Here is a 27971-nt window from a genome sequence, read left to right as displayed (position 1 = left end):
ATGTAAACATGTTTTAACATAGCAAAATTATTCTAAGTTGGGTAGTAAATCACTAGCAAATCTGTAGTTAACCTGCCGTAAGTCGACATAAAGCCTATAGCAAATTTTCTATAATACTCATATCAAACATTTCATAAATGTGTTGTAAAGCGTGTGCTGTAAAACAGATCAATGGTTCTGTCAAAACTGTTATAAAACTCCAAATTAAGTCAATATAAAGTAGAATAAGCTATATACGAACAGCTTAATACATTGGCTGATGCTTAAAACTCTGTAATGCTCTAACATAAAAATCCACAAAACTGTTGTAATTTGTGGGGGGGAAGCCTATTGCAAATATATGTTAACACATTCATAAGCATTCTGCAAATGATGGCTGGTTTTTATATGTTGGCTAGTACATGAACATTTTGTAATAAAATAATTAGGTTATGATACAATACGTTTAATATAGGAAGCCCACATACAACATATTTGCAATCTTATCCTGATTAAGCTCTGTTTTTGGCAAACAGTTTCAACTGCTAATGAGGACCAAATTTTACCAAAAACAAAAAGCTATTTTTATCATAAAATAAAGCCATTGTCAAGTTGTAGAAAACCGAGTTTCAAACTTTGTTTTAAAAGATTTGGGGTATGTTTTCACCTCAGGTTTAGCATTCTAACGCATTATTTAAAATCCATTGTCCAGAGTCGTATAGTTAATAGAGAACAGAGTTTGCTGCAACTCTTTAGTAAATCTATTATAAACACATTTGTAGACATTGTTTACAATAGATTTACATATGAGGTCTAGTTTTCAAACATGGCACCAGAGTACAATATCCAAAATGTATATGAAATGGTGTCCTTTAAAGAAACTTGTAGTGAATCTATAGTATAATCAAAGCTTCAAAAGATAAACAGTAGGTTTATTTGAGGCCGATTTTTCAAATAATACCCAGTAATTTAAAGATTGTTTTTGTGAAAAAATAAGCCTGTCTGCAAATAAGGCTCAACTTTAAAATCTGAAGCCAAAATATATAAACCTACGCAAGGTGTATTGTAAGCCTCATAGTAAACCTATAGTAAATCTCTCACCTGTCTCAAGCTACTATGTAAACTTCCTTCCTTTTTCACACAGTGGATAAAAAACAGAGGATTTTTTTTCTCGTAGAGATGTTTCTGTTTCAACAGGAAATGGCTCGGAGAGAAGAGACAGGCTTACAGGCTATCCCCCCCCACATGCGCACATTTTCAGGGGCGCCTCAACCACACACTCCCATTCGCTCCGGATGGGAGATGTAACTGTCGCCGGATCATTCGGCCAACAGGAAAGAGGCATCAAGAGGTCTTCATGCCAACAGCCACATCCACCTCTTCTTCAGGCTGCAAGGTGTGCCACTGGGCAATTGGTCTCCGGGGATTGGCCAGCATGTCAGACCAATGGCGCAGCTCGGCACCTGTGGCATTGCAGCCAACAAAGATCTTCCCAATGGCTTCGTTCTTGCCTAGTTTGTCATAATCCAGGACTGTCAGAACAACCTGGACTTTCTGTAAAGGGGAAAGACACACAATCAGCAACAGAAAACAATAGGTGGACTTAACCCTTCCCCCCCACACCATTTTTCACCTACAGCTCTTTCCCTCACCTCCTCTCTCCAGCTTGGGTTCCAGATGCACATTTGCCAAACTGCAGGGAGAAAGCACTGAGGGAGGGAACAGGTTGCAGGGGAATAGCGAAAGGATTAAGCACTTTCCTCCTGCCAGCCACGTCTCCACTGAAAACTGCACCTCACTTGCCAGGCAAAACAGCTCGATCCTTATTATCAGAGGGAAGCGTGACAAGATTTAAGTACTGATGACCTGTGGTGAGAATGGGACACCTAGTATGAATGAGGCTCTGTATTTCCAGGTTCTTAAAGCCTGGAGCTTTTTGAAGTGTTGCAATGGGGGAACGGGAACCTGATTCTCTAGGAATTATTGGTTCACAACCCAGAACTAGCAAAGGCTATGGGGATCTGAGGAACGGGCCTCTTTCTACTCATAGGAGCTTATTAAGGACGCAATGAACATCCTTTTTAAAAATTATTTTTTAGGAGTGAAAATGACACAATTTGTATTAGCGAGCAAGTGTTCTGAGTATGGCATGGGCCTTTCAAAAAGTTATCATATCTCCACACACACACAAAATGGTGTCAGATTTCTTATGTAAGTATTTTTACAGTCAAACCGATTGCTCAGAATGAGGAAGGATGCTCAGGACCAGGCATAATAACAACAGGCCAGTCAGCTATTTGAATGAGCGGTAGATCACTGATGAAAAACAGCTTGGTACTATGCACAAACAAGCTAGTTAGCCTAATATGTGCTAACCTGGCCCCTGACTTGGGATGGAAAGATCTGTCAATTTTAGTTCTCTCAGTTTCTCATTTTTCCAAGCTTAAATTCCCTTCTCCACATTTCTGTAACGATTTGTAATTTTAAAAAAAAACCCTCATGAAAATTCTCCAGCATTTTAGTGTGGATTTCTCCTAATAAACAGATTTTTGTAGGAAGTTTTGACTAATTTACACATTTTTTGTAAGTAATTTCTTATCATATAACGCATTTTTGTATGTTATTTTCACTCACGTATATAAATAAATTGTATTTATACACTTTCCTCTAACATAAGCATTTTTGTAAACATTGGCTTGTAAACTGCACTTAAAAATTCAAAGAAGAGCAAATTTTGAAAGATAGTTGTGTTTCAGTTCTCCTATCGTTTTGGAAAGTGCAAATTTGATAGATTCAGCTTGAAATGCAAACTGAATCGATTTTTCGCCCATTCCTAGCCCAAACCAATATACATACTAACAATCCAGGAACTCCTTTGCAAAATCCAGCGTTTGTGAAGAAGTGTTCCAAACTTGCAAAGTGACTTTTTGGCAAGACTGAACATATTGGTGGAAACAACTGGGTGTGCGTGTGCACTTTCATGCATTTCTAGTTAAGAATTGGCTACCTTTGGGTGAAATGGGGGTGGTGCAGGGAGGGAAGGGGGATATTACCTGGATTTGTTCAAAAGGCACCTCAAAACTGAAGGATTCGTTGTAATAGGGATTCAGTGTATTTTTCTTGATGGTTGTTTTTTTCTTCTTGATACGTTTCCCTCCTTGCATGAGATGGATTTTAACGTAGGGGTCTGGGATGGGAGGAGAAGAGATGAGAAGAGCGGGGGGTCCCATTATACCAGAGAATGCACTGGGCCTGATCCACATTCCCAACTCCCTCACTAATGGACTGTAATTTTAAAGTCAATTAAAGAGCCTTAGCCCAGTGGTAAAAGCATCTGCTCTGCGTGCAGAAGGTCCAAGGTTCAATCCCTGGCATCTCCAGGTGCAGATGGGGAGAGACCCCTGTCTGAAATCCTGAAGAGCAGCTGCCAGTCATAAGAACATTGCTGGATCGTACCATCTAGGCCAGCACTCTGATCTCACAATGGCCAACCAGATGCCCAAGGGGAGCTTACCACGATGGTGAGTTCTTACCTGAAAGGCCCCCCACATCCATCTTTTTGAGGTTTTTCGCTTCTAGCACGATAACGGTCAGCTTCCCAGCTGTAGGGACGTATCGGAGTGAAAAGCAAACGTCTCCCAGCTTCTCGTGCTAGAGGGAGGAAAAAGGGGTCATTCAAAGCTGAGATGGAAGCATTGGGAGCTGATCTCCATATGCAGGGGGGCAAATGTGGTAGAGTCCTCCTGTGCACACTCTCTCCCCCAGAAGTGGCACTCCCTCCCAGTGGGATGCTGATTCTGTAGTCAAGAGGACCCACACGACTCTTCTCTGCCCCCCTCCTTAGTTGGGACATGCAAACTCCACATGGCATTGAGCCACAGGTTCCCCAGCTTGGGTTTATAGTCTGCCCCAGTACATACATTCTCGATAACAGGCAGTGTGGTGGAGTGGTTAGAGTGTCGGACTGGGACCTGGGAAATCCCAACTTAGCCATGAAGCTCACTGAGTGGCCTTGGGCCAGTCACCATCCCTCAGCCTAACCTACCTCGTAGGGTCACTGTGAGAATAAAATAAAGAGAGAGGAAGCCATCCATGTATGCCACCTTGACCTCCATAGAGGAAACAGTGGAGTGTGTGATACACGTAAAAATAAAAAAATACATAAATTTTTCCCAGCCATGTGGTGTCAGCTGTTTATGGAAAAGTGCCTCCCGCACGGTGAAGGTAGGATTTAAAGGGCCCCAATGGTGCCGTTCAGATAGACGGTCAATGTCAGATGCTGCTGCCTGTGAAAGAGGGTTCAACACTGGTCCATCCCTACCTCTTCTTTCTCTGCTGACTGCAGGTCCCGCCACTCTTCAATTACGTGGGCCAGATCCACGGTGTTCATGGGGATGCGTATCTCACCAATGGCATCGTGCTTGGAGAAACGGTCAAAGTCATAGACAGCCATGACGAGGGTCTTACCCCCCAGTTCTGAGTAAGGAACCTAAGTGACAAACACACCTCAGGTTGATTAAATTGCAGTTGCTGTTGCCGGGGGGGGGAGCCCCAGGCCCAGGGGCCGAAGGGGGCCCTCCAGACCTCTCTATCTGGTCCTCGGAACTCTCCGCAGGCCACACACCCCACTTCTTCGCTCCCCAAGCGTTTTTGCCTTGCTGGCATCTATACTTGAACTATGACAACGCTTCTTCCTTGCCTGGATGGAGGATAGATGGGCTTATAGGGATGTGTAGACACAAGCCCACTGTGCAAAGGTAAAATTCACATTTTGGGTTTTTTTTTATCTCAAAATTTTGTTTACATATAACTAACAAAATAAACATAATTTTCTGTAACACAACGAGTACTGAAAAGATTGCAATCAATGAGTAGAAGGAGGAAAAGAGTTATGCACATTGCTTGCAATATATAAAGTTTTATACAGCATCCCTTTTCCTTTATAATAATGTTTATAAAGAATATGGGTGAATATTGTCTTGAATCTTGTTGTTCCAAAACATGACAAAGATCACCGCTCTCCAAATCTATTTCCTTGCCCATTTTTTTCTCTTCTAAGGTATGTCAGTTTTTAACATTAATATTGTCTCCCAGATTTTATTAAACCAGTCCAAGATTAATTCACATTTGTTGCACTGCCTGCTTTTGTCTATGACCCCGCCCACCACTGGTACTGTATGTGGCCCTCAGAAGGTTGCCCTAAAGGGAATGTGGCCCTCGGACTGGAAAAGGCTTCCAACCCCTGCACTATATCGGTTGATTCAATGGTAGGATGGGAGTGAAAGTGTGTCATGGAGGCAGGAGGAGGATCCACAAAGGCTGGAGAAAGTCCAAAGCTCCAGGGGAAGGTGATGGAATGAAGAGAGAAGAAACGCTCAGTGAACCTCTGGAACTCTTGCCAAGATGGAAGCACGAGAGAGACTTCGGGGGACTTACCTTAAAAGTGAACGACTCATTGAAAGTGGGGTTGAGGGTTTTGCGATGGACTTTGGTCTCGTATTTCTTCTTCTTCTCTGGGTGCAGGAAGACTTTGACGTAAGGGTCAGAGGTGCCCCCAATGTCTAAGGCTGGGAGGTCTGCCGCTTGGAGAATACCCACCACCAGCTGGAGACAAGTGAAAGAGGAAAACATGTGAACATATGAAGCTGCCTTATGTTGAGTCAGACCATTGGCACATCCAGCCCAGAATTCTTTACGTCAGATTGGCAGCACATTTCCAGGGACCCAAGCAGAGAGGAGCCTTTTCTAGCTATGGTACCCGAGACCCTTTGAGCTGAAGATACTGGAGTCGAACCTGGGCCCTTTTGTATAGAAAAGCATGTGGTCCACCACTGATCTATGGCTCCTCCCCATGCATACCCTCACAGCATTATTTTAAAACACAACAGCCTATGGTGGGAGCAGGGAATAGATGGGACAACCCTTCACTACCCTAAGGAGGCAGTCAGTGGGGCATCGTGGATGAGAACAGAGATGCCAGGTCTGCCCCCAAGCTGAGAAGGAGACCATTCCCACCTGAGTGCTCTGGAAGTCATAATCAAGTGAGTACTGGAGCTTCCCCAGTTTCTCCTGGGGCTTTTCCTCCTTGGGCTCCTGCAACAGAGATGGATCCAAATCCTCTATCTCAGGCTGGACCTGGAAAGAAAGAATTGGTCAGAGCAGCCAACAGGGACCCAATAGTATCAAAGGCAGAGATGCTGACATATATAATACAACACTATCACCTCCCCGTTCTTCAACATATAGGTCAATCAGGTATTAAGCGTGTAGGTTGACCACGTATTTTGGAGACACAGAAGCAAGCCCATAAATAGGTAGTGCTAAATCTGCAGCAACTTCTTTGAACTAGTGTGTGTCCCACTGAACTGAATACGATGACAGATGGGTGTTGTTTAAGATTTGTTTGTTTATTTATTATTACATATATACCCCACCCAAGAAGCTCAAGGTGGCATGCACGGTTCTCCTCCCTCTCCATTTTATCCTCACAACAACCCTGTGAGGTAGGTTCAGCTGAGAGATTATGACTGGACCAAGGTCATCCACCAAGCTTCACGACTGAGTCAGGATCTGAACCCAGGTCCTAGTCCAACACTCTGACCATGCAGGCCAAATTCAAACCCCTGCTAAACCAAGATTGGCCAATAATCCAGAGGATCCCCAGCCGTGGTTTAATATGTGTGTGTGTGTTCAAAGTGGTCCAATATTAAATTGAAAATTAAAGTAAATTGGGATCCAAACTGAAAAAAAGTAGTACGTGAATGTTATAGAATTGTAGAATAATTAGAAGTTCAGGGCTTGGCATCTTCGCCCTCACCCCCTCCCTCTCCACACCCATCAGCGTTCTGCATAGTTCAGCTTGGCTCCTCCTACCAGAGGCAAACCTCTGCTTCCAAGACATAGGAAGCAAGCTGGGTCCTAGAAAACAGGCTGCACCTCTCCCTCCTCTTTATCAGTTAGCCTTGATTACAACAGCAGGTTTATCCCTGGCCAGTCTTAGCAGGAGCTCTAGCCTCTCCCCCGTGCTCACACTCTTCTGGGATCTCTGCAGGTGCCTGTGTCATGCCTGCATTCTTCCCATCAGAGATAATAGCACTTTGCTGGGGTGGGCAGAGGAAGGATTGTACACCTCCTTCTCCCCACCACCAGTGGCTACATCACTGCAAGAAAAAGAAAGAAAGAAAGAAAGAAAGAAAGAAGGAAAGAAAGAAAGAAAGAAAGAAAGAAAGAAAGAAAGAAAGAAAGAAAGAAAGTGGCAGGATTCCATATTATATCTGTTCTGGCCCAACTAGTTTCTTTTGCCAGATTGTTAAACCTGGGCCACATTCATGCCAAACATTTATTCCACTAGAAAAATGTAAATGTACTGCCTTCAAGTCAATTCTGACTTATGGCGACCTTATGAATAGGGTTTTCATGGTAAATGGTATTCAGAGGGGGTTGCCTTCCTCTAAGGTTGAGAGGCAGTGACTGGCCCAAGGTCACCCAGTGAGCTTCATGGCTATGTGGAGATTCGAACCCTGTCGTAGTCCAACACCTTAACCACTACACTACACTGGCTCTCATTTATTTATTCCACTCTTATTCCACTTTAAATAGTCATGGCTTCTTCCCCCGAAGAATCCTGGAAAGTGTAGTTTGTGAAGGGTGCTGAGAGTTGTTAGGAGACTCCTCTTCCCCTCAGAGAACTTCAGTTGCCAGAGTTCTCTTGGAAGAAGGACAGACGGTTAAACCACTCTGAAAATTTTGTCTCTCTGAGAGGAATAGGGGTCTCCTAACCACTCTCAGCACCCTTCACAAACCATCCTTCCTATGATTCTTTGGGGAAAGTCATGACTGTTTAAAGTGGAATACTAGTGGAAGAAATGTCTGGTGTGAATGTGGCCTTGGTTCCTTTACTAATCTGGATCCCATCTATTACATCTCAAGGCTTCCCCTTATGGGAACATTGTTTCTAAATATAGTGCACTAAATGGATTGAACCTAGGAAGCTGGTCCATGCTGAGTCAGACCATTGGTCCACCCAATATTGTTTACTTTGACTGGCAGCAGCTCCCAAACAGAGGTTAAAAAGAACAAAGGACCTTGTGGCACCTTACAAATTAACAACTTTACTATGGTATAAGCTCTCATAGACTAGAGTCCATTTCTTCAGATGCATGAAGTGTAATCCCCAGCTGCACTTGGGGATGAGGGCCTTGTAAGCACTGAGTTCAATGAGAAACAGCAGTGTAGTGGCAAATTTAGAAGTGCAGGGTCCCATCATGGGTCATGCCACACGCCCCACAGCCACACCCCCTGTCAGCCTCCCTCCCTCTCTCTCACGCACACACACAAACACACTACCTGAGCAACCCCCCTTCAGTATGTAAGCACACCTGCTAGTGAAGGGATCCGCAGCCATTGCAGATCTGCTGCCGATCCGCCACTGATCCGCCACCATTCCCACTGCCATGGATGAGAAGGGCAGGAGAAGAGGCTGCCCTTGGCCAAATGATGGCGCAGAGGCCTTAACAACAGCCTCTGCAGGGCCAAACCTGGTGGCTCCAATGGGGCAGTGAATCCTCAGAAGCACCTTGAACAGCTCCTTGAAAGCTCAGACGAAAACCCGGAGTGGATTCACTGCTCCTTGAAAGCTCAGACTAAAACCCGGAGCAGATTCACTGCCCCGCTCACCTCAGAGCCACCAGTCTCCACTGATTATAAGTCAGTCAAGGTGTGATTATGGAGGTTGCATGCTTGCAGTTGTGCAAGTGCAGGATTCTTTTAGGATGGAGAACCCTGAAGCCACTCACCTTATCAATGTAGCTCTTCCCCAGTTCCTTCACCTCCTTCATGTTGATTTGTGCCTTCACTTTGTCTTTGCCTTTCTTGCCTTTCTTCTTCTTCCCACAGCATTTCTTACAGGCACAGAAGCAGCAGCAGAGGAGCAGGAGGCCGGCAACAATGAGGATGGTGGCCAAAGCCCAGGGTGGGACTGGAGAGGAGCAGAAGAGAGGGCAGTGCAGGGAGGTACGGTTGAATCTGGTTCAGAGCAACTACTGTATGGGTCCAAACATAAGCCGCCCCGGATATAGGCGACCCCCTAAAATGAGGTCTGTCTTCCTTCTAGGCAAGTGAGAGGCACTATCACGGATCAACGACACTTTCAAGGCCGGCAAAAGCACTTAAGGAGATTGCCGAGCAAGGCTGGTGAGGGGGTGTGGCCTGGGGAGAGGTCTCAAGGGCCAGACGGAGAGGCGTGGAGGGCCACATTTGGCACTAGGGCCTGAGTTTCCCCATCTCTGAGTGAGGATGATAATAGCAAAATTCTGGAGAAGCGGGAATCTCCCTAACATTGATCAGTGGCTACGAAAAGTGGGAAGAGCACCATGAATCCAGATGGTATTTTAAGTCCACAGTTTAGAACTACCTGCTGTATCTGTACCACTTAGCTTGTTCACTGCTTGGAGACGTTTCAGTTGGTTCTAATAAAGATATTATGCTACTGTTGTTTTTGGTCCTCAAATAGCCGAATCTTAAATTTCACCTTACTAGGGACTTACTCCCCAGTAAGTGTGCTTAGGATATAAGCCTAAGCTTAGCAGTGAAGATGGGTGAAGCTTTGCTGATACTCCATAACTGTACCATTTCGCTAAATCAAGCCCTCCAAGCCCTTCATCCACATGACACTATCCTCACAAGCCTTTGCAATCCATCATACTTTTGTGTCACTGGTACATTTGGAAAATCTCTCATCTCCACCTTCATGTTTAAACTCTGAGTGTCTTTCTCCAGAGTTACCAAATTCCATGGAGCTCTGCAGGGTGGGGGCGGGGAACCTTTTTGTGGATGATGCACCTCAAAGAGCTCCACTGTTTAGGGTAGGGAAGTATAATGTGGTCATCTGGTCAGTTACAATGTTATCCAAATGTGCAACATGAAAGGGGGAGATGGAACATCCAATCAGAGCTATGTATACTTTGCACTAAAGCCCATCAAAACTGTTGCCAACGTAACTCAAATTCTGTGCCAAGAAAAAGTTGCATTCTGCAACTGCATAGATTTTACAAAATAATGCACATTTGCATAATTTTACATAATTTATTCTATGCATAATTTCCACTATTTATTCACAGTGGGCAGGGATAAGTTGTTTTGTAGGGCATTCAAGATTTGTCCTTCAGAGTATCTATTCAGTCATGCCAACCCCTTTGGCTTTTGACATGTGACCAATCCAAGCCCTTATTTCAAAGGAAAGCTTCAAGAAGACTAGAAACTTGTTTTTTTTTTGTAAGAAAGCAAGCTGATGTTTCATTAGTACATTCTGCAGGTTTGGTTTGGTTCCATTTGTGTGGAATTATAGAATGCGCACATTCCTCGTGTGTTCTCTGTATTAAAATTAAAACCAAACTTAATTCAGTGCCAAGAAATGCCAGCTTATGTGACTCAAATAAATGAGGCATCATTTGTATAATATCTGATGCCTTCTCAAGACAGCTTCATCAGACCCATTCTCCTCCAAGCTGAAATCTAGGATCAGAAACAGCCCAGCTCTACCTACTTGGCAGCTTGCCCAGTTTGTTCATGAACTTGTCTTTCATGTCAGAGAAAACATTCTCTTTGGTGGGCATTTCGGTGGCATTGAGAGACGGCTCCATCTGGGACTCTGTCACTGAATCCACCTTGGCTGACCTCCGTGGAAGGTTCATTTTGGAACCTGGAAGGCAACAGAGAAAGCTAATTCATTAATCAGTGTCAGTCAATTACAGCTTTAAATTGTAGTTTTGTTTTGCTTTTTTTTCTTAAATGCAATTCAAATACAATTAGTGGAGATAGATATATTCATTGTCACATTTCAGACCTACTCATTCAGTATTAATAGTTAAACGAGATCAATGGAGGAACATAATTTTTATAAATCACAGTTGTGAGGCCCAAATTTCACCTATTGGTATAGGCAACAAATGTTACAGATCATGTGCAGATGTACAAATGACAAATCCCCCCTCCCCATGGCATGAAAATATTCTGCGTCTGTTGATCCTTTTGAGACTTTTCGATTATGTGTTAGATTAGGTGCAATTTAACAGGGAAAGCTACTAGCCTTGAACTCCTTCCTTAAGATAGTGCCCTTCCTTCCCTGCTCAGATGCCTCCATATCAAAGCCCACCTTTCTTTTCCACCGTGCCTTTGGCTTGTCCCTTTATTCTGCATGCCTAACTATGAACAAGCCCAAGGCCTGGAGATCTGTGGTGCATCTCCTGATATTTTCCACCACCACTACCTAAGACAGCGGGGGTGAACCTTTCTCAGCCGGAGGGCCGCATGCCCTTCAGGGCAACCTTCCGAGGGCCACATGCCAGTGGTGGGCAGGGCCAGAGGCAAACACTAGTGGAGCAATGAATATAAATGTACAGTAGGGTAGTTTCTACAACATTTGTGCGCCCCCCTTTATCCTCTATCCAGGGAAGGAAGAAGCATGATCAGAGTTCAAGGACACATTAGAACCAGGCAAATACACTCAAGGAGGCGATAAAGTCCGGTTGTTGAATGATATTTGGCCAGAGAAGGGATGTGGAGCCTCAAGGGCCAGATAGACAGCCCTGGAGAGCCGCATTTGGCCCCTGGGCCTGAGGTTGCCCAACCCTGTTCAAAGATTATACTGATTTAGATTGGGAAAATGGGTGTGTAGGTTAAATGCCTCCTCCCTTGCATCGCATCTGTTTCAGCCCTAGAACTGTATTTGTGTTTGCAGTCATTCCTTGCCTTTCCCTCTCCTCCCTTCCCCTTCCTTTGTAGACCTGGCAAAATGGACACTCATGCCACTTTCAGACGTGACGGTGTATGCGGCTGGCACTGTTTCCCCTAAACTAAAGGGCATGTGTGTGTGTGTGTGAATGATACAGGTGAAGTTGTGCTGGAATTGAAAGTTGTCTGGATGTCTGAGATCAGCTGCTCCTGAAGGGTATAGGGCTGGACCCTACCATGTCTGCTTCTCCAACTAGACTTTGTGAGCTCCTATAAGCAATGTCAGACTTAAGTCTTACTCTCTGTAGGCAACAGTGCACCAGAAGACAGAGCACCTTGTCTGCTATGCACCACCCTTTGCAGAGCCACCAGTGCCCTGATAGCCCAAAGCAGGCAGTTCCTGCTGTTCAAGGGATATCTGGGAGTTATCAGGCATTGTCAGCCATTATCAGGTGGGCCAATGGGGTTTCCCCAACTCTTCTTACTTATTTATTTCAAACAACTATACTCTGACCTTTCCACCAATACTGATCCCCCCAAACGGTCTACAACAAATAATTAAACATGCTATCAATTACAATCACAAAAATACAAAGCCAAACCTGTTGCCAATAAAAACACCAGAAAAATGAATAAAACCCATAAAAACAAATGGTGCCACACAACTTTGGGTAGAATCATAGAATCATAGAGTTGGAAGGGGCCTGTAAGGCCATTGACTCCAGCCCCTGCTCAGTGCAGGAATCCAAGTAAAAGCATACCCGACAAGTGGCACTCCAGCCGCCTCTTGAATGCCTCAAGTGTTGGAGGGTAAAAAGAAGATGTTTTTAAAGTTGGTGCTTAAACTATAGTAATGTGGAGGCCAGGCTCCTGATAATTGGGGAGGTTGTTTCACAGTCTGGGGGCCACCACTGGATCCTTATTAGCCATTCATCTTTCTTCCATAAGTGCAGGCACTGAGAGCAGAAGATCTTAACATATGCATAGGGTCATATGGGAGCAGATAGTTCCTGAAACATGTCTGGGGAAGGGCCACAGATCAGTGGTAGAGCACATGCTTTGCATGCAAAAGGTCCCAGGTTCAATTGCCAGGATCTCCAGATAAGGTCCACAAAGGCTCCTGTCTGAAACCCTGTTGAGCCACTGCCAGTCACCGTACGTGGTACTGGCTCAATAGGCCAATGGTCTGACTCGGGGTAAGGCAGCATCCAGGCCCCAGATCATGTAAGGTTCAAAGGGCAAAACCAGGATTTTGAACTGGATCTTGAAAGAAACTGGGAGCTAGGGCAGCTCTTTAAATTCTGGCAAGATATCAGCTCTACAGTTCTCTCAGTTAACAATCTGGCTGCGATATTCTGAACTAGCTGAAGCTTCCAAATTATTTCCCAAGGCAGCCTTCCAAAGCATTTGGATTCTCTCTTGAATAAACTAGGAGTGTACAAGGTCAACAAAAAAAATCCCATTATTCATTTTTGTTGATTACGTTTCATTCATTTTGGCTTCCATTCATTCATTATTAGTTCATTCACTCCCCCCCCCATTGATTTCAAAAGGAAATGCAGCCAGCCTTCTGCTGCCTATAACTTCCGCAACTGGGGCCAGAGAGGAGCAGCTGTGTTAGTCCATGGCACCAAGAAACAAGACAGAGCCTTTTGGCATCTTAAAGACTAACACGTACATTACAGTAGAAGATTTTATGAACTACAGCTGCATTTGATGACTATAATGAATGAAAACTTACGCCATAATAAATAAATCTGTTAGTCTTCAAAGTGCCACAAGACTCTTTGTTGTTTTTGTCGGAGAGTCGCAATGCTGGGAATGGAGAGTTCTGAGTGAGCTTGTGTGTGTGTGTGTTTGAATCCTTGCTAAAGATTATACCTTCCCTGCAAATTAGTCAGACAGAGACTTTAAGCTTTAAAATAAGAAATAACTACTTTATTCTGGAAGTACATGCTTGATAGGAAAGAGTCCTATATCTAACTAACTAGCAAAGTTGGAGAAGCAGACACTGAGCCCAGTGCTTGCCCCCATGCTTGGAGGAGAGGGAGAGACAAAGGAATATGTCTGCTCCCCTCTTGAGAGAAAGAAGAAGACTGGGAAGGAGAAAAGGAACTGGGATCAACATCCTCTGCATATCAGTCTAGCAGGAAGGGACAGCAGGAGATCAAAGGACAGGAATAGCCTAGCAACCAAGAGGTCTCCTCTCTCCAGCTACCCTTTTTAATCCCATGCAGCCTCAACCCACAAGTTGGAGTTGAACCACATATATTCCAACAGTTTTTGCTCCAAGAGAAGTGGCTTCCCCTGTCTAAATTGTTATGAGGAAATGGAAATGGACTGCCTTCAAATTGATTCTGACATATGGCGACCCAATGAATAGGGTTTTCGTAGTAAGCGGTATTCAGAGGGGGTTTCCCATTGCCTCCCTCTGAGGCTGAGAGGCAGTGACTGGCCCAAGGTCACTCAGTGAGCTTCATGGCTGTGTGGGAATTCAAACCCTGGTCTCCCAGGTCATAGGCCAGCACTCTCACCACTATGCCACACTGGCTCTCAAATTGTTACGAGACTAAAAAAAATTATGTGACTCCTTGTTTTTTTACTTTGACACACACACACACACACACACACACACACACACACACACACACACACACACACACACACCCTTTTAGGTTCATTGTCAGAAAGCCTGAAAAGGACCACATTGCTTTGTGTAGCACAGCAAAGAGGAGGCCAAGAGAAGAGATGTGCTTTACAAATACATCTGGGGGATCAACACAGTGGTGAGGATGGATTTAGGTAAAATGAGCACATGCATAAAACCAGAAATGAATATGTTCATTGGCTGTCTGATGTTTGGGACCAATTGTCCCAGGTTTGCCTATAGAATTTGTGTGTGTGTGTGCATGCGTGCGTGCGTGCATGCGTGCGTGCGTGCGTGCATGCGTGCGTGAATCCATTAGATTACCTTCATTGTAGAACTGAGTTGAAATTTCTCAAAAGATGTTTTCCTAAGAAAATCCCTGACTTTTTCTTGTTTTTCTTAGACCCCCAAAAAAGGAGGCCAGAACACTGCAGACTTTTCTCTTAATGTTCTCCATCATGTGTGTGTGTGTGTGTGTGTGTGCGTGCGTGTTGCATACCATCCCTCACATCCCCCCCTTCTAATGCCATGGAACTTTGCAAGGTCCAGGGCACAATGGAGGGTGCAAAATGGTGGTTGCACTGCCAACTCTGGGAGGGGCAGCAAAAATAAGACTTGGGAAGGGGAAAGAAACAAGCTGTGCTACTAACACTGCCAAATGATGAGCCCCACCCCCATGAAACTGTTGGAGAATTTCTTCTCCCCCTGGATAAACTCAATGAAATAGTCCACACACACACATTTCTCTGCCCACAAAGAGGATGAAGAATTTTTAGAGGCCGTTTACATACAGTAGAGTGCAGAAAAGGACATGTTTGGTTTGAAAGCCGAATCCAGAAGAGATCTTGGCTTCTCAACCAATAGAACAAGGATGGGGAAATGTTTTCAGCCTGAAGGCCACATTCCCATTTGGGCAACCTTCCAGGGACTGCATGCTAGCGGTGGGCAGAGCCACAGGCAGACGTGGGCGGAGCAATTGATGCAAGTTTTATATTTCCATAGTAGGCTAGTTTACACACACACACACACACACACACACACACACACTTTTCTATTCTCCATCAAGGCAAGGAAGAAGCATGATCCGACAAGGGTACATTCCAGCCAGGCAAAAACACTCAAGGAGAGTGCAAAGAAGAGCCAGTAAGAGGAGTGGCTGCAGAGGAGGTCAAGTCCTGATGGCCGGACAGAGAGACCTGGAGGGCCATATATGGGCCCTGGGCATGTGTGGTTCCCCATTCTCGCAATAGAATAGGATGTGGGATAGCGACAGTATAGGATGGGTTTGATGGTTCTCCTTGACAGCTTTCTCTTCTCCGTCTCTCTCCCTCTGTCACTGTTGTGCACGCACGCATGTCCCTCCCTTGACAATAAAGACTCTCCCTTCTGTTGCAAGCAGTCTCACCTCACCAAGGGTTTGGAGGGGAAGGAAGGCACAGCTGCTGGGGCTCTCCGACTCACAGTCCAGGGAAGCCATTGATTGGACAGAGCATCTCCCCTGATGCTTGATGGACAGAATCGCAACAGCTGGGCTAGGGTGGAGGGAGGGGGCAGCCGTCCCTTGGGGACTTCCCTATAATCAGGCAGGCACATAATGCAGGGATGCAGTTCTAGATTTCAGGACCTTGGACAGCAATAGCACCAGACAGGCGTGCAGCTGCAAGACTGATTTGCCTTGCTATACCAGGGAACCTCCTTCCCCTCCTCCTCCCCTTTTAAACATACTGAGTCCCATTCCCTTCCAGAGAACCTAGGGGTCCTGAATATGCCCACCCCCACCCCCATTTGAACTGTCTAGCCTCCAGGGCTTCCCTTCCACGGAACAGTGGAGCCCCCACCCCCGCCTTTAACTCATTAAGCCCTCCCTTGCCCCATCTCTAGAAACCACTCAAAATGGCATTCTCCCTGGATCCCTTTAGACCTGTAGAGTGGTAATGGTTTTCACACTAAATAATTAACAAGCAGCAAAAAGAGCTGAGGCACAGGACGGGAGAGCCCAAGGGAGCCCCCGTTTCGGATGATCCACAGGCCTTGTCCATCATCTCCACAAATCAGACTGACAGAGTGTTTCTCTTGCTTGGACAGCCCCATTTGTCTCCTGACCAATAGGCTAGAACTGCCTCAGGGTCCAGAAGCATACACTACCACAAAAAAACAAAAGAGAGGAAAAAAGAAGAATATGGTGCAAACCAACTTGCCCATGGCAGCAGCATTTGAACTCAAGACTCCTGACTTCCACCTCACTATACTTTTTTTTTTAAAAAAAAACCTGTTCCCTTCCCACATTCTGTATATACAGTATATGGTTGAAAGGGATTTGACTCTTTTGATCGGGGTTTAAAGGGCGCTGTTTGGACAGCCCCTTTTCACAGGTCTTTGTTCAGAGCACATTTCTAGCACTAGAGGAAAATACTGGCATGGTCATGTTATTTCTGCAAGGAATTGCTTCTACATATTTGCTAAAGGAATCTACTACCACAAGGCAATACTTACTCCCACGTGATGTAGCTGGAAAGGGTCCTATAAAATTGATTGTTTACCCTCAGTCATTCACAGTCACACATAAGCCCATGTGCTATAGTGGCTAAAAGAAAAGGCTGTGAGCAAGAAAGTCTGCAATTCCAATCTCAGCTTTCTCACATAGATAGATTGATAGCTACCTAGATATCATCGTGATCTGCTGTTAGTTTTGATGGCAGATGCTGACTCTTGGTTGGGAACGTAGGAAGCTGCCTTACACTGAGTCAGTATCACTGGTCCATTTAGCTCAGTATAGTCTACACTGACTGGCAGCGGCTTTCTAGGGTTTCAGACAGGGAGTCTGTACCAGCCCTATCTGGAGATGCCAGGATTGAATCTAAGACCTTCTGCGTGCAGGGCAGATGTTCTACCACCAAGGTGTGGCCCTTTTCCATTTCATTCATTCATAAAATATTGATCCCATTTTATCTTATAAAATAACAGATGGTCTTGAGCTTGTTTGGAGTTTCTAGCAGGAGAGTGCAGCTATAATCTACCCATGGCCGAAGAACTGTATACTTTTATCTGGGATGGTTGTCCTCTTCTACTGAGCATGCAGCTTTTTTGGCGGTGGGGAGGGATGCACATGAGGGGTGACAGATGTCAGAGCTAGATTGCCCTCACTTTGAAATGATTTGGGGAACTTTACGACTTTAAGTTCTGACAACTTGCATTCCTGAAAATGTGTATCTTTCATTTACACTTCCATTGTTGTTGTTTTTGTGTATGTGAATTAGACTGTAATGGCCATTGGCTATGAAAAATAAAAATCTGATGGACTGATTGTAAAATAACTCAAATCCACTAACAAAGAGAATAATTAAAACGTTAAAATATCAAGACAGTAATGCATGAGAGAATGTGCCTGCAAATAAGCATGCAAAGGTAAGGACAAAGGTTGGTATAAATGAAGGGACAAGTGAGAATGGGCAAAAATGTTGTGGGCATGTATGCATAGGAGTGATCTCCCTATTTGTGAGATATATAATAGATGGAACAACTAATACATAACAATCTCAGTAAGGTAAAGCATGACTGACTGCAGCTATAAAAGATGTTACAACCTGAAGATGCCAGAGACCACCTTGACTGTGCCAGAGAGCATCTTGACTGCAAGTCCTGCAAGACCCTTTCCCTGCCTGCTGGCCTCTTTCCACCTGGCCTGGAAGGGTAGGGCCCTGACAGGTAAAGCTGGTAATACCTGAAGATACCAGAGAGCATCTTGACTATGGAGTGCTGTTTAGGGGCTTATGTCTGAACCAAAATTTAATTCTGCTGCTCATTTATTTTTGCTGTTATTGGGATTATGTTTTTGTACTTTATTGTTGGACGTTATTATGACTTATAATGGTGTTGTTTCAATTTATTGTATATTTCTTAAGATGTTTTCTTTAACTTACTGTTTGATTATTTGAATTTTATATCAGTAACCTTTTTAATGTTGTGAGCTGCCTTGAGCATAGGCTGCTATGGAAAGGTGGCATACAAATAAACCATGATGGTGGTGATTTATTGGACTGAGAACAGTAATTGTGCCCCATGCCCCCTCCCCTTCTCTTCTCCTTTCATGCCCCATGGCAGAAAACATCTAGCACTTGTTAAACCAAAGTTTCACATTGCATCCAAATAACCAAACTGTGGTTTATACTCTGCTTGCAAGCCTCTTTTGAAACTATTATCAAATCATGGTGTGTAATCCCAGCTTGTAGGAAGAACTAAAACCAGTTTCTTATTTCAAATATAATGGGAATCTGTGGCTTAGCAAACCTCAAGAGTATCGGATTAAAATGTGATGGAAAGAGGGAGGGAGGGGAAGAAGGAACACATAGGCACAATGGTCATGCGTGAGATCCTACCATCTTGACTGGGCTACTGAATACTGTAAGAGTGAACCACAATTTAATGCACACAATATATGAGCTTGAAAGGGAGGATGTTTCATAAGGGATGGATAGGCAAGAAGAAAATTGCAACTGCATTTAAATCAACATAAATTCAAAAAGAAGTGTTAGGGATTTAAAATGTTCTGATTATATGATACATTTTTTTTAAAAAAAAATCAGAATATTAAAAGTAAAATGGATCTAGTTATTTAAATATGTTGTGTGGTTTGCTCCGATAGTCGTGAATGGTGCTGTTCACAGTCCACATATCTGAACAGGTATAATTTTACTTTAAATGGTGCTTTGGCTTGATGGAGAGATGGAACAGAAGAGAAATGGTGTGCGTGGAGAATGATAGAAAGACACGAAGAAATGGATGGGCTTATAGATTTTATATGTATTAGTAAAATGCTCTCCTTTCTGCCTGTGCCTTTCCCATCGTCATCTTTTGTGTCCTCCCGTAATAAGTCCACCAAACCACCTGCCACACTCATTCCGCCTCCCCCACCTCTTGACAGCTCACTGATGGGATTGGCCCGGCTTAGATGCTTCTCTACAGCCCAAATCCTTGAGACGTTGCTTCAGAAGCAGGATTTAATACCTTGCAGTGTCAGGGCAGAGAAAGGGATACTTGGGCGAGGAGAATGAGAGATGATTCATGCCTTTTACCTGGGGGTGGTCTAAAGGCAGATGATGCAGCCACTTGCTATAGCTAAGCAGGTCTAGGTCTCATCTTTCTTCCTTGGTAAATCTAAAGAAAGTGAGCCTGGTGTTTCTAGGCAATCTCTCATCCAAGCCCTGAACAGACCCAGACTTGTTTAGTTTCAGCAAGAAAGGTACAACATGCATCTTTTGTGCCCCAGGAGTAACATCCCCTCAGCATCCTGCCCGCACAGTCAGAGCAACATAGGAAGGCATCTTACACCAAATCAGACCATTGGTTCATCTTGCTCAACAGTGAGTACTGGCGGCACTGACCGGCAGCAGATCTCCAGGATTTCAAGCAGAAGACGCTTGCAGCCCTACTTGGAGATGCCAAGGATTGAACCTGAGACCTTCTGCATGCAAAGCACCTGTTCTGCCGTCAAGCTATGGCCCTGCCCCTAAAGGGTCACAGTGCCTCAATGAGTGCTAGGTTAGATAAGCTGTTTTGATGTAGGACAAGCAGTGTTCTAAGTCAGGGGTTCCCAAACTCCCACACACACACACGCACAGAGCACTTGAAAATTGCTGAGCGTCTTGGTGGATCACTTAATGATTTTTCTCCATTGTAGCAATTGTAATTGTAATTCCATAGAATTCAAATTGCAGCACAATAAAATGCAAGAAACAAAAGAAGCAATAAAAATACAATTAATAATCAATAAGAATAATCAATGCAATAGATGTGCCATCACTCATCTTCAACTGCAAGTCTACAGAGCCACGGCAGACAGCCTGAATTAACCCTGCGGACCCCTGTGGTCCATGGACCATAATTTGGGAGCCCCTTTTCTAAACAGAAACAAACACCTTTTGTGGGTAGTGCTGATCTTGGTCCCACAACACCATCTTTCCTCCTCTAAGCATGCTGACTTAGCACCAACCCCTCACTTCTGTAGCCATGCCCCCCCTTAAAAACAAAGAAACACATGAAATAGCGTACAAAAAATAAATGTGCCTTTGAGCATGTACAGAGTGCTTTCCTTTCGCCACTACAGCCTGTCCTTACACACTTAGAATTAAACAAGAGGGCATTATTCCCAAACAGATGGCAGGGCTCGCATATAACTGGTTCGGGTCCTGCTGTTTGCTCCCCTATGTGGCACTCTGCCGCAGACTGGCTAGGCATGTGGAATGTCCAATAGAAAACATGAAAAGAGCCCTGCTGGATCAAGCCAAAGGCACATCTAGCCCAACGTCCCGCTCTCCCAGTGGCCAACCAGATACCTGTTATGGGAAGCCTGAAAGCAGGATCTGAGCACAACAGAGCGACAGTGCTTACATCCGTATGAAGCTAGGTGGTGGGAGGCTAGAGCTCTGCGCCCCCGTTCTGACTCGCTTCTGCCATTGCCATCAGCCGTTTGGGGGGATTTGTTTGGAGGTTGTCCCAAAATGTTTGTCTCTGTGTTCATTTTGTATAGAATGGCTGGTACTGCCATTGTGACCTGATTGTGGCATGCCACTTGGGCTCTCCCCCTGGGAGATGTGTGTGCTGATGCTGCACAGTCTTTCCTCCATCGATGGCTTTGGCACATCTTCATCTCAGGAAAGTAGGAACATAGCTGCCTTATACCAAGTTAGACCATGGCATCCATCTAGTGCAGTATTGTCTACACTGACTGGCAGCGGCTCTCCAGATTTTCAGGCAGGAGTCTCTCCCAGCCCTACCTGGAGATGCCGGGGATTGAACTTGGGATCTTCTGCATGCAAAACATGCGCTCTGCCACTGAGCAATGGCCCAGCCAGCCTTCCCGATCTGCCTCAGGTTCAACCGCTGTTCCAACCATTGCTCACTCACCCCCACCCACCTCTTGTATTTCATGTGGTGGTGACAGGGAGAGGGTGAAAAGCATATCAGATCTAAAATGAGATGCATGGAGACTATGAATCTCATTTGCTTAATCTGCCACGTTTATTTATTAATCTGACTAATTACTGAAACTGGGCTGCTTCTCTCTCCTGTGTATACAGATTTCCAGACTGCCTGTTTATGCAACAGAGTGTCCTGAAACCAACTCTCTTTCCCCCCCTGTGCTCTCCCCCCCCCAATTTCCTGGATGAATGCACAGTGACACCCCCCCCTTCCGAGGTTCTGGCGAGGCCTTCCCAACCCCAGGGCCTATTTCCAATTTGTCCCCAGATTTCCTGTCAGCCTCACTCCTGTCTACCAGTTTGCTCATCCAGTCTTGGCAACGCTGTCAGATTCTTTTTCGGGGGGGGGGGAGTTAAACAGAAAGAAACTGATAAATAAATAAATAAATGAAATCCTATTTACCAGGGACAGTTCCTCTCTTCTGATCCCAGGCCCTACTGAAATACTGTTGCTATTTTTGCCTTTTGGATAATGGCTTGTAAAAACAATTGTCAGTGCTAGTTGCTAGAGTTGTTGTGCCTCAGCAGGGGTGTAGTCGTCCGGGGTCATGGGGGGATCGTAGACCCCTTACTTTTTTGAGAGCAGGGTCCCAGCAAAGTCCCTGTGTACAAGCCAATCAGCACGAAGGGTGGCATGTTAGCCATGGAGAAGAGTCTTCTCACTTGACTAACAACATGCTTCTTAGTTCTTTCTTGCTGATTGGAGCCAATCAGAGTGAAAGGAGGTGACTCTTCTCAGTAGCTAAGCCTCCCATTTCATGCTCCTAGGGTAAGTGAGGTGAGCTTTATGGCAAAGTACCTTGGTCTCTCAAATCCTGGTCCCACACTTGGCTTCATTTCAGAATTCTTAAAATCAAAGGGTTTCTGGCAACATTTAGCCCTCAGAGAGAGAGATTTGAAAAGGGGGGGCTATGCACATAGCATTTTTATTCTGGTTCTATAATTCTGTAATTACAGAAGAGACTGTGTATCCTGGGGGCATGGCTGTGAGGTCCCGTGGCGTAACTGTCATGAAGAGATGCTGCACTTCTGAATTTGCCACTACATGGCTGTGCCTCAGGATTGATCTCCCTCCCAGTCTGCAAGAGTTATAAGTGGGTTGGTGGATGTATGTTATCTCCAGAGAAAATGCATGTAAATGTTTGCGCATGAATGTTAGGGCTCCATGCACTGCACTGCTTGCCCTTTCACACTCTGTGGCTGTGGAGCCTATCAACATGTTGACAACATAAGTCCCCTTCACACATTACATATGAGGAAGTATCAGCATATTATTAAGGGATCATCATCAACAACATCATCAAGGGAGGGGGAACCTGCGGCCATCCAGATGTTGTTGGACTCCAGCCCCCATCACCCCTGCCCATCGGCCATGCTGGCTGAGGTTTATGAAAGCCAAAGTCCAACAACCTTTGGAGGACCATACATTCCCCATTCCTGATCATCCATATTGGCCATGCCTGCCTTGTGACCCCCGGATCCCTGGCTCTTGGCTCCCCCTCTATGCTCAGCAGCACTGCGATTCAAGCTGCTCTGGACATCTCAACCAGTGAGGGACAGAGGAAGCCCCTAGGACTGTTTTCAACCAGAGGGCAAAGCATGAAGATGTTCTTCATGCTGCACCAAAGAAAGGAGCATAAGAGCCAGACTGGATGGCAGCGACCCAGATTCATTTCCTCCCCCCCTCCAAGAGACAGATGCCTCACCAGATGGGCAGCTCCAGTCCCTGTTGTGGTGGGTGGCCCACACTCACATTCAATACATGTTGTGAAGTGTCAAGGAATAGCTTGGAGGGGGCTGCAGATAAGGAAGAGACGCTCTTCCCTGCAGCTGGGAAGAGGCCTAGATCTCTCCTGCCTGAAACCCTGGAGAGCCGCTACCAGTCAGTATAGACAATACTGGGCCAGATGGACCAGAGGTCTGACTCAGTGTAAGGCAACCACGTTCCTGTGATTAAGGTGTGTCAAAGCCATGGATGTAGGAAAGACTGTGCAGCATCAGCTCACAGATCACCCAGATGGAGAGACCGAATAGCAGGCCACAATTAGGTTATAATGGCAGTGCCAGCCATTCTGTACAAAATGATGGACGCCGACAAACATAGAGCCAGCCCCCAAACAAATGATAGCAATGAAGTTAGAACATGGATGAGTCCTTCCTGCCAATCTCTAACCCACCACCACCTAGAGAACTCATGACTGAAATTAGATCTGGAAAGAAAAAGAAGTGGTAGGAATCCTCAAGATTCATATTATAAAATGAAATTATAGGTTGTTATTCAACTAAGTTCGACTCAGAGTAATAGACTCACTGAAATTCAACTACCTAATTTAGTCCTGCCTATTAACTTCAGTGGATCTACTCTGAGTATGACTTGAATACCACTCAATGGTTATACCATCATCACATATTAAACAGATTAGAAGTCTGGCATCCAGATGGGTGCAAAGAAGCTAATTGTGCAAAATGTTCCAGGAAAGCTGCCGGAATTCAAGAACAATTTCAACAGTTTTCTATGGTGGGATGGTTCATCAATCCATTTTTGAAAAAGTATTTTTTTGTGAGCAGAGCCAAAGCAAACATCATTGTTGAGTTCAGTGCAGAGTTGGCTTCTCAAACATAATCTTACATTGCACTCCTGCACAGGTCTACTCAGAAGTAATTCCCACTGCATACAGTGGAGCTCACTAAGATGGCAGCCTTTGTCCAGGAGACACTGAACCTTATTGTTGTCTCTTGCCATCCCTGCCAAATCTGTATCCCAGGTAGGGATGGGTGGATCTGCTAATTTCAGTTTCTCATTTTTTCAATCTTATGTTCAGTTCTGAACATGTCAACATTACTTTTGTCATTTTTTTCAAAAAAAATCCTCATGAAATTTCATCAGCATTTTAGTATGAATTTCACCTAATATACACGATTGTATACAATTTTGCCTGATATACACATTTTTGCAACGCTGTTTTTCTCTAATATAATGCTTTTTAATGTTATTCTTACTCATATATGCACACTATATTTTTACTATGCATACTATATCCAAATATATGCATTTTTATACACCTTACTTAGCTGGAAAACTGCATTGCAAAATTCATAGAAGTATGAATTTTGAAGGATGGCTGTGTTTCAGTTTGCATACTGTTCTGGAAACTGTGAATTAGGTAGGTTTGCCTTTAAATGTGAACTGAATTGAATTTATCTGCCATCACTAATCCCAGGACATTGTCAGTAAGCACTTTGCTGAAGCTAAGGAGGTCTGGATCTGGTCAGTGCCTGGATGGGAGATTGCCCAGGATAAGCTGCTTTCAGTTCCATCATGAAAGACAGGTATACATGTAATGTAATGCACACATATGCCAGCAAATACAGAGGATGCATAAGGGATCCCAGCACATACTAGAACGTTAGGTTTGTGTATTTAAAGTGGGTCAAAGTACTCGGTCAACCTAGTGCAAAAAATCCACTTCAAAAAACCCAGCGGACTTTTTGTGGTTTGGAAGTGACAGGGAACTGCACTGAAAAGTGAGGCATGAACAAATGACTAATGGAAAGACATGCTGCAAGCAAATCAAGATGAATGCAGGACAGATGCTCATCATCATATCACTGCCCCATAAACAAATCAGAATGAATGTTCAGTAAAGGATGTAATCTAACTTCTGCATAAGCTTTGCGCAAGCAAATCAGGATGAATGCCCAATGAACAGGCCATTTGGAAAGGCCCAGGGAAAGACAACATGTTGCCTTATGCCAAGTCAGACCGTGAGTCCATCTTCCTCAGCATTGTCTACACTGACTGGCAGTGGCTCAGGGTGTCAGGCAGGAGTCTCTCCCTGGCCCCAGGGAAGGACTTTTTGCATGCAATGCAGATGCTTTACCACTGACCTATGGCCCTCCCCCAAATTCAGCTTCATAGAATCATAGAATAGCAGAGTTGGAAGGGGCCTATAAGGCCATCGAGTCCAACCCCCTGCTCAATGCAGGAATCCAAGCCTGTTTTGGAGCTTCCACAAAGAAAGGACAGCAAACGGACTTGTTCTCTAGTGATATTAAAAACAGTGCTTTGAACTCCCCTGACTTGTCACTCACACTCTCCCAATGCAATCCCATCTACATCTACTCAGAAGGAAGCCTTACAGTGTTCAGTGGGCATTACTCCAAAGGATTGCTCTGTCAGCCACTAAGCTGTTTCAGAAGTTAGTAACGACTTTCAGAGCTGTTTCATTTGTTGCAGGAAAAACAAGAGGACGAGATGAGTCCAGGAGTGCTTAGGCCACAAGAACTTTGCTAGTCTTTTAACTTAATGCAGGGCTAGAACTTGTATAGAGAGCCAGGGTGGTGTAGTGGTTAAGGTGTGGGACTACAACCTGGGAGACCAGGGTTTGAATCACCACACAGCCATGGAGCTCACTGAGTGACCTTGAGCCAGTCACTGCCTCTCAGCCTCAGAGGAAGGCAATGGTAAACCCCCTCTGAATACTGCTTACCATGAAAACCCTATTCATTGGGTCGCCATAAGTCAAAATTGACTTGAAAGCAGTCATTTCCATTTTCAGAGAACTTGTGACCCTCCAGATGTTCTTGAACTACAACTCCCACCAGCTGTGAACATTGGCCATGCTGGCTAGGGTTGATGGGAACTGGAGTCCAACATCATTTGAAGATCCACAGGTTCCTCATCATTACTTTAAGGCATCACTTAAAATTGCTTTTAGGAATTTGTGTTCTCTCTGTGTGTGAGAGAGAGTGAGAGAGAGATTCTTTTACATTATTATACATAACATGCCCTGCATACATATGACTAGGTTGGGGATATGATCAAATATGTAATCCCAAAAGATGCCCATCTTGAAAATATCAGTACTGAAAGTAGCTAAACCCCTTCCTGTTACCCCTGAACATGCCACTCCTTGCTCCAGAAAACAAATTTGAATCTGTGTTTCACACTGCCCCCTTTCCAGCTTTAGCCCACTCACTCCCATAACTCTTGCCTGGAAGCCATACCTTTGCCCCCACAAAACTATTTCTTCAAATCCCAGATGCATGATTGTAGTTGGCTATTTATTTAATGGGGAGGAAATGGGGAAGCACTCTGCACATGCTCAGAAGCTGCTGCACATACTCTTTCTCAAAGCTCCAACCCTGTAAGATGCTGAAAACAGGCTCTGACATTATGGCCAGATGAAACCTGTTTCAAGTTTGAATGCCTCAAGAGATATTGGACTGGTTGTGTTAACTCAAATTAAGCCCAGTCAAACCAACCAGATCCCGGAACACAGACCACAGCAAAGAGATGTTGACAGTCCAAGCAGAGTCCAGCTCTAGGCAGATAAGGAAAGAGAGAGGCACAAAAATCATGTGGCAAAGATACTGTTTCATTCACACACACACACACACACACACACACACACACACACACACACACACACACACACACACACACACACACACACACACACACTGGCTTGATGACGTAGGAGCATTCACAGCAACTCTCTCCATCTCCTTAGGAAAACCATGGCAACCAATGCAAGCCTCATGTTGGAGCTGTCTGCAAGGGGGGGGGAGAGAAAGCCCACACATGCACACAAACACATATCCACCAAGCAAGTCCTGGCTTTTGCAAAAGCAAGGTCTGTATCTCTCCGTTTCATCTCCTTCCAAGGCGAGAGCATGCACAGAGTGCTTACTTCCCAGGCTATGGTCTGAAGGCACATGAGGCCAGCACCCTGCTGAAGCTAAGCAGGGTCAGGTCTGGTCAGTGCCTGGATGGGAGACCACCTGGGAACCATAAAGTTAGCCGCCTTGGGTCTCTATCATGAAAAGAAAGGTGGGGTAGAAATGTAATGAGTAAATAAATAAAATACTTGTGGAAGAAAGAGGGAGTCTCACATCTTATCAGAAGTCACACCTCACACATCTAGAAGCCCTCGCTTGCAGTCCTAAAGGAACTTTGTCTCAGGCTTTACAAGACATCTTTAAATACAATCAGTGTTAAAATAGCAGACAGTTAATAACATTTAACACATGTTATGGGCTGAAAGCTCAACCTTGCCAGGCCCTAGTATCTCTCTTTTACAGATGAGGAAGTGGGACAAAGTGATTTGCCCAAGGGTAGGCAGCAAACCCATGGTGGAACAAAGACAGGCTTCCCCACAGGTCTGTGCCCAATACTGTATACTCAATTCACACCCTCAGAGAAAGCATGCCCTCCTTACCACATATGTTGTCCTCAAAAGTCAACTCACCCCCTAAAAGTATGTGTGCGTGGGGGGGGCTGTACTTCATCTCTGGTTAAAAGGCTCTCCAGACCTTTCTCTGCCTGAGCAGCTTTCCCCATTGCTTTATCTCTCTGCTTGGAAAAGCTTCACCTGCTTAATTTCTGCATGTCATGCTGTTAAAAGCACAGGTGCCAAACCAGTAAAACAAAACAAAAACCGTGGCAATCCTAACTTGCGTGAAGTTTGCTGAACTGTGTTGTCATCTCTATTTTTTTGGTAAGACTCCTGTGCAGACACACAGTGCAGGGGTTTTTTTTCCTCCTGGCATGAGGATGCAATGATGGGAAAGCTTCACCTGTTGAATGTTGTTGTGTAAATTTGTGTATATATTTGTTAGCAGAGAACGTCAATGGT

General features: G+C 44.8%; 1 protein-coding gene across 2 annotated transcripts; it reads right to left on the bottom strand.

Moving 5' to 3' along the window:
• Nucleotides 1-48: 48 nt before the first annotated feature.
• On the bottom strand, nt 49-27641 carry SYT5 (synaptotagmin 5). 2 transcript variants are annotated; one of them, XM_061588555.1, is made up of 9 exons: nt 27555-27641; nt 10523-10678; nt 8775-8956; nt 5995-6114; nt 5416-5583; nt 4301-4468; nt 3513-3630; nt 3033-3166; nt 49-1533 (listed from the first exon to the last, which is right to left on the bottom strand). In XM_061588555.1, exons 1-9 carry the CDS (start codon nt 27622-27624, stop codon nt 1324-1326), a joined length of 1326 nt encoding a protein of 441 aa, XP_061444539.1. In that variant the 5' UTR covers nt 27625-27641; the 3' UTR covers nt 49-1323. The 2 variants fall into 2 exon arrangements, with proteins under 2 accessions (XP_061444539.1, XP_061444540.1); XM_061588556.1 differs by having other exon boundaries at nt 27585-27637.
• Between the last annotated feature and the right edge of the window lie 330 nt (nt 27642-27971).

The sequence above is a fragment of the Rhineura floridana genome, chromosome 11 (genome assembly GCF_030035675.1).
Source record: "Rhineura floridana isolate rRhiFlo1 chromosome 11, rRhiFlo1.hap2, whole genome shotgun sequence".
Classification (NCBI taxonomy): Eukaryota; Metazoa; Chordata; class Lepidosauria; order Squamata; family Rhineuridae; genus Rhineura; species Rhineura floridana.
The sequence above is the reverse complement of the archived record's forward strand: the minus strand, read 5'-3'. Positions and strand labels throughout refer to the sequence as shown.

What these genes read in the sequence shown, in the direction of transcription:
- SYT5 (XM_061588555.1), bottom strand. Translation starts at nt 27,624, where the DNA reads ATGAAGTACAGCCCCCCCCACGCACACATACTTTTAGGGGGTGAGTTG. An exon ending in GGAAGAGCTACATTGATAAG is followed by an intron (nt 6,115 to 8,774) that starts GTGAGTGGCTTC and finishes CTTTCTTTCCAG; the next exon opens with GTCCAGCCTGAGATAGAGGA. An exon ending in ATGACTTCCAGAGCACTCAG is followed by an intron (nt 5,584 to 5,994) that starts GTGGGAATGGTC and finishes ACTTGTCTCCAG; the next exon opens with CTGGTGGTGGGTATTCTCCA.